Here is a 7,256-nt window from a genome sequence, read left to right as displayed (position 1 = left end):
ATGGTTTAAGCTTTAGATTTAACAATGCATCCCAAGTTCAATACTTCCTTCTACGTTAATAATAATTTTTTTTTTTGTTTGAAAAACCAAGAAAAAAACTTTAGATTTCTCCTAATATTTTATGTAGTATCACACCGTGGAACATTTGTACCAAGATGAAGGAACAATAATCTTATATATAAAGCCAACAAGCCCAATGAATAGTATTTTTTGGTGTAACAAGCTTCACACAAAAATAAAAAATAAAAAAGAAAAGAACAGAAATGCCCCCTCAAACAAAAAACTTCAAAAGCAACTCAAAATAATGCATCAAATGTATCAGGGCTATTATTGAAGACATTAAATGGCCGGCATTTTCTTTTGAATCTATTTATTGGAATCATATTTTTGGGGAAGCTAATTTTGTAGTTGATGCCATCACTTCGTGTGGGCATGTTTAGAGAATTTTCATGTTTGGGTTGGCTGTGTGCCTCTGGCTGCTTCTGATACCTTGTTATTTGACTCTAAAGGCCTTGGGTGTTCCCTTCCTCTCATAATGTTATTTTGTTTCCTCAAAAAAAAAAAAAAAAAATGTGGTAGGGGTATTTTCATCATTTTAACATTGTCTTTTAATAATTATTTTTTTTGTATAATATTTTTTTAATTAGTACCTCACAATAGACTAATAATAACGTAATTCTATCAGTTGTTCATTAAATATTATTTACTCTATTTTTAAAAACTTTCAAAAAATCTTGATAGACGTGTAATGTCGGTTATAAAAAAGGTTTTTCGCACTCGCATAATAATGTAATTAAATTAGTTGTCAAATGATTGTTTTTTTTTTAAACGATATTATCTACACTAAGGGGTTTCTTCTAACATGATCTAAGATTATTAATTTACTTCCAATATTTGACTTTCCTTTTGTCAATTCACGCATATAAATACATTTAAAACGTGTCAGTCGCGTGTAGCACGCCATGATTCAAAAAATGTCTTCTGTACACGCGTGCATGAAGGCTAGTGTTAAGGAAAAAGAACAGTAATACCAATGTGAATCTGTTGCCAATTCAGTATCCATTTGTGATGGATCTTGCTAAATTAGGGTCACATGCATAATTAGTACATATGGCCTGAATTGGCAACAGATTCACATTGGTATTACTCTTCTTTTTCTTTAATACTAGCCTTCATACGCGCGAGTTAAGGGCATTAACATAATTTCACAAAGCAAAATTTTGCTATTTTTTGTTTAAGCATAATTTACAGGTGATTTTAACATCTCTAATTTAAAAAAAAATAAATTAATCCTCTCTCACTCTCTTCCCTTCTCCTTCAATTTTAAAACCAAAAATAAAAAATTTTAAAACACTATGTGTGGGCATACACTAGTATATATTAATCAAGGAAATTAAAATGTGCATCTTCCTCTTGCAGGTAATTTAAACTTTACATATATTAATCCAAGATCCATCGCGGGACTCACAATTGTAGCCAGCCAGCTCCCATGGGATGGAGCCGACTCTTAATCAAACACAGCTCACTACAATAAAACATTACTATTTTTGGTCAAGTGTTATTTTCACTTTAATTTTGCAAGTCGTTAACAAGTAACAAAAGCAGCAATTGCCCTCTACCACACTAGAGAAGAGTGTTGTCTTTGCACCATGATGTGAGTTCAAACTCTGTCGGCTTCCCAATCTAATATCTAATATAACAAATTTATCGTTTGACAAAAGCCACCTAGTACTATGGTATAGTGGTATTCCTCTTCACTTGTGAGTGAAATGTCTTAAGTTCGAATCTCATGGATGACGATTTTAATACCAAATTAAATTGCCCGTTGTGTGACTTATAAGTGCGAGTTAAGGTAGTTAGTTTGAACAAAAACCGTGTTTTTACTGAGTTTGGCAAGGTAGTTTAAAATGTTTTTAGATCATGAAATGACTCTTTGAAGGAGCACTTAATTTTTAATTCCAACATGTTTTATATGTAAGATTTTCCGGGTCAAGAACTAACTACAGAACACAATATTTGAATTTTTGATCATTTCGAACCACAACATCAAAAAAGTGAAAAAAGATCATTATAAAGATGGGTTATGGCAGAGAAAGAGAAAGGCGGATCCAACAGTTCGCTTTGCGGAAATAGACGCACAGTTTCGTCATGTATGTTTTTATACATAAAAAGCAAGAGTCAGTCAAAAGTGTCACAACGAAATAGACGAGTTTCTTTCACCTTTAGCCCCACCATTTAACATTTTCTTCTTCTTTTTTTTTTTAATCAAATTTTTCTTTCGATATAGCGTACTATTGAATAGTCCGAAAATTTAGTAGTTAAATATTACAGATACATACCATTTACGGTTGGATAATATTAAGGAACAAATTTTAAACCAAATTTATAAATTAAATGATGTATATTAATAAGAAATAAGTATATTGATCAATGATTAAATACTAATTAATTATTAACATTCATATAATTTGATTTATCAGTTTCGATAATGCTAGGAAAATTAAAATTTTAAACCAAATTTTATAAATAAAATGATATGAGAAAGTGTTATTGGCTTTTAAAAATCTCATTTTACACTCCTCACAAATATCTTTCCAAATATAGAAAGTTTGGAGTGTAGAATAAGATTTTTGGAGTACTAATAACAATTCTCATAATATGTATGTTAATTATTAGACTATTATTTAAGTGTTAGTTAACGTGTTTATTTTTTAAGGATGTGTTATCCACACACCCCATTCTACTTTTCACACACCCCTTAATATTTTTTGTCTGTTGATCTTCTTCAATTCATCTGATCTCACAGCTGAAAATTAAAAAGATGTATGAAAAGTAAAATAGAGTGTGGAGATATTATATATATATTTTTTTGGTAACATTTCGCTTAATTTTAAAATTTAATTAAAAGAGTTATTCTTTCTCTTTACCTTATTGGGCTTCCCCAAAGAACAGTAGTTTCTGTACTACGCCAGCTTTCATTTTCTGATTTCTGTCAGGACCAGGAGAGAGAAGAAAAATTATGTGTGGGTCTCAGCCACACACCACCTCAACGCTCCTCCCTTCTCTTTTCTTCTCTGCTTTGAACTTGAAAAAAATAAAAATAAATAAAAAAAAGGGCTGCTTTGCGTCTCAGCGGCGGGTGCATTGGCTCCTCCACTTGGTGATGAGTGTCACTCTTCCAACAGGTTAGTGGGTTTCTCTGGATTTTCGTTTGCTCTATTGGGTTTCGATTATTTCTCAAGTTTTTGCGTTTCTTGATTTGCTTTTCGCATTTGAACATAAAGTTTTTATTTCCTCATGAATCTTGTCTACCTTTTTCAAAGATTTCTCTGGTTAGAACTTAAGTAGATTAATACAGTCGTCTTACTAAAAGGTTTCAATTTTTTTTTCTCTTTTGAGAAAAAAAGGAGAGCTGTACAATGATTTATTTTTGCCACCATTTTGTGAATTTAAACGTTCATTGATATTAACCAATATCATTCAAGTTTCCACATTTCGTTTGCCTCCTTTTTTTTTTTTTTTTTTTTTTTTTTTTTTTTTGTCTGTCTTTGTTAGATAAGATGTTAGATTAGCCACCAACCTACGCCGTCATGCCAGAGCTCAACATATTTTCACTATTTTGGTTAAGGGCCACTGGTGCCTTATGAGCGCTAGCATGATTCAAGTTGATGCGTTTATGGAAATTCAGCGAGGAGGATTAATGGAAACCGAAATGGGTTTAATATGTTGAGGCCAAACTAGATATGATGACCGGTGGATGTGGTCCTTTAGATGGGTGATGATCGAACTGGGGTTGTGAGGGACCGCATTATTCACTTTAGATATAGCTCTTAGACAAATAATCAAAAGATGAACGAATTTATATGCTTTACAGTAATAATTCTGTTGAAAATTTCCCAGCAATAATCGTAAGAAGCTTCACCGTTGCCAGTTTGTAAGGTTCCACAGACGATATGTTTTCTGGATGGGCAAATTCTCTATTGACAATACTGCAATCTGAGACGTATTAGGTTTGTTTGGAATGGTGTCCTGAATATTACTATTGGTTAAGCAATGTTATAATTGGTAAGATTGAACTACGGCGAGATATATGCATTTGCAGTTATGCATTATTGAAAGTTGACGCTAAATGAAACCAGTATCACCACAGTTTATGTGCAACAAGCTATCTTAAAGCTGAACTGGGTGAGGTAGTCGAAGTTTCTCATTTCATGTACTCTGTAAAAGCATACGGAATTTGTAGATCTTTTAGGGTATTATGGATACAAAGAGAAATGATAAAATAGATATGTTATTTGACCTTAATATTTCATGGCCAAAATCTGTATCTTATCGTAAATTATTTTCTGTTCATATTTGCAGGTCTGGACAAGGCTTTTATTGATTCCTGGTTTCACCCTTCAGCATGAAATCAGGACCAAAGGATGGCTGGCACTCTATTATGCCTCTTTGTTTGAGAGGCAAAGCAGCCTCACATTTTTGCATGTTTCCAAATGTGAAGGCAGCAGACTACGTTAAGGGGAGCGCACCTGTCTATCTGAATGTATATGACTTGACACCGGCAAATGGCTATGTCTATTGGGCAGGCCTTGGCATCTTTCACTCTGGCGTAGAAGGTTAGCTACCTTAATCGGTACATATTTTATGATAAATCTATGTTAGTGGTTTCTTTGGAAGAGAGTAGCCCCATAGTCCCTGAAACTGATGTGGTTATGTATGATTCTTGATTGAAAAAGCAATTGTGAATTAATCAATTTAAACTGTTGTCTAACTTTTACTTTGATATTACTCGTATTTAAGCCGGATAAACCTTAATGACAAACTCAACCCAAGCCAATTCAGCTGGATAAAACTTTCCTAAACTGTATTGTGCAATATGCATTTGTTCACCATTATGGCCACTTCAATGACCAACATTTTGTGTAAGAGCGAAACTCTCTAAATTAGTTTGGTCCCGCAGCCTCAGTCCTCTTCGGAAATATTTACCTTACCTCCTCTTCCTTTCGCTAGGATGAATAGCGATGCTCCCTGCTTGGACATATTTAAAGGAAATTACAATTACTTGAATATAAAATTTCCAAACAATTATTTCCTTTGAAATTTTTTTATGCTGCGTCCTGAGTTTTAGGTTTCTCAAGATTATACAAATGTTAATTGATCATGTTTTCATACTTACAGTTCATGGGGTAGAATATGCCTTTGGAGCCCATGAGTACTCATCAAGCGGTGTTTTCGAGGTTGAACCTCGACAATGCCCTGGCTTCAAGTTTAGAAGGTCAATTTTCATTGGCATGACATGCTTGGATCCTTTCCAGGTTAGAGAGTTCATGGAGCATCAATCTGCAATCTACAATGGTGACTCATATCACTTGATTGTCAAGAACTGCAATCATTTCTGTGAAGATATATGTTATAAGCTGACTGGAAAGCGAATACCAAAATGGGTCAATCGACTCGCAAGAATAGGTATATGGCACGTCTTTCTCAACCCCTGTTTCTGTGAAGCTAGACTTGCAATAAATGTATTCTTCCCTAGATATCATGATGGGGACCAAACACTTGCATTAATTTCGTGTAGATTTATCTTCCACACATGCAGCTCTTTGAGCGCTACCTTTCATAATTACTCATCTATGCCACGAGGCTCACCTTACTATAGTGAAGAAAATATCTATATGATTTATTGTCGAAGAACACATTAAGTGACGCGTTTTTTCTTCATTTTCTTAAGGATTATGGTCAGTTTGTTCTTAAATCATTTTTTCTGATTCCTTTTAGGTTCTCTGTGCAACTGTATACTCCCAGACACCCTAAAGACGACCACCGTTCCACATGACCCCAATTTTGAAGGATGCGAAAGTGAAAAAAAGAGACTAAGAAGTGCCTTCACTTGCTTGTCATCAATGTCAATGCCACAGAGGGAAGTATCAATGTCGTCATTGTTTCTACATTCTCACTATAAAGGCTGCCTACCACCATGGGAGTTTAAAAGGTCTAGAAATGGCTCATTGAAGGAAGGTTGATAAAAACTGAAATCCGTCATCATTTTCTACAATGCCGACCAACCATTGGTCTGCCGATACTGAGCTAGCTAGTGAAGGGATGTCACCTTCATCCTTTGTGAGTCCCCCGCGGGGGGTGGGGGGGGGGGGGGTGTTGGTTTTGTGGGGTGGGGTTGGGTTGGCCGAATATGTTGTTGTTTTGAGATTGAAGTGTTTCTTCTATGCTAACCAGTGTTTGTGAAGTTTTCATGTTGTATTTGTACGATAGTATTGTAAAATCTCCGATGTGCAGTCATATAATCATATCCGTAGGAGAGGGTCCATTTTTATCAAAATACATTGAGCTTCATGTTCTTGTGAAACAAAATTAGTGTTCAATATTCTGTGCAGCCATGTATTTTCTGTTTCACTAGGTTTCCTGGTGACATCAGCAGAAAAGACACCGGCACCATATCCTTTAAGGGAGTCCATCTCGAACGTTCCAGCACCGAATGTGTAACCAATCGGAACAGTTTTCACACCCCCACGGAGATGTTTCGGAAATGGGATGAAAGTTGAAAATTCCTTCATTTTGTTAGAATTTAAACTCCTTCATTCACACACTGAGCTTGCGGTTAAGAGGAGAGAGAGAGAGAGCGCTAACACATTCCTAATCAATCATTGTAACTAATGTACCATTAAAAAGCTTATAAGCTAACTAATGAAATCTCCAATAACATAATTACAAGTGTAAATTCAGTGTGGTATTATTTCAACACTTCCCATCAAATCATGCACTGCTTTCACACCGAGCAATCCTCTCAAATAGTTGAACCTGTCTCCTGAGTGAAGATGTCAGCAATTTGCTAATTTGTTGGACATAAATGAGATCGATTGTACCTTGCTGTAAAGCATCCTTTATGAAGTGGTATCTTCTGTCAATGTGCTTGATTTTCTGATAAAAAACTAGGTTCTTAGTGACGGATATAGTTGAGGTGTCATCACAAATCAATGGAGTTGCTTTAGCTTGTAACTCTCCAAATCCTCTAAATCAATGGAGTTGCTTTAGCTTATGATGTTTGCTTCAGCTGCACTAATGTACTCTGCCTCTTCGGTGGACAAAAGTAGAAGCATAACCAGAAATGCTCCTCATGTCATTCTCTGAGCCGTTCCAGTCACTATCACAGTAGTCGATTAGAACTGATCCCTTCCCATTTTCATACTTCAATCCATACTCAAATTGGCTCAGATTAGAAGATGCATACTTTTCTTGAT

The 7,256-nt window shown here is 35.0% G+C and overlaps 1 protein-coding gene across 1 annotated transcript; it reads left to right on the top strand.

The window, feature by feature from the left end:
* Positions 1-3,008: 3,008 nt before the first annotated feature.
* LOC137726742 (deSI-like protein At4g17486) lies at positions 3,009-6,144 on the top strand. Its single transcript, XM_068465693.1, has 4 exons — positions 3,009-3,185; positions 4,363-4,616; positions 5,179-5,466; positions 5,779-6,144. The coding sequence occupies exons 2-4, from the start codon at positions 4,406-4,408 to the stop codon at positions 6,021-6,023; spliced, it is 744 nt and encodes a 247-aa protein (XP_068321794.1). The 5' UTR covers positions 3,009-3,185; positions 4,363-4,405; the 3' UTR covers positions 6,024-6,144.
* The last annotated feature ends 1,112 nt before the right edge of the window (positions 6,145-7,256 follow it).

This window comes from Pyrus communis, chromosome 2 (assembly GCF_963583255.1).
Source record: "Pyrus communis chromosome 2, drPyrComm1.1, whole genome shotgun sequence".
Classification (NCBI taxonomy): domain Eukaryota; kingdom Viridiplantae; phylum Streptophyta; class Magnoliopsida; order Rosales; family Rosaceae; genus Pyrus; species Pyrus communis.
The sequence above is the reverse complement of the archived record's forward strand: the minus strand, read 5'-3'. Positions and strand labels throughout refer to the sequence as shown.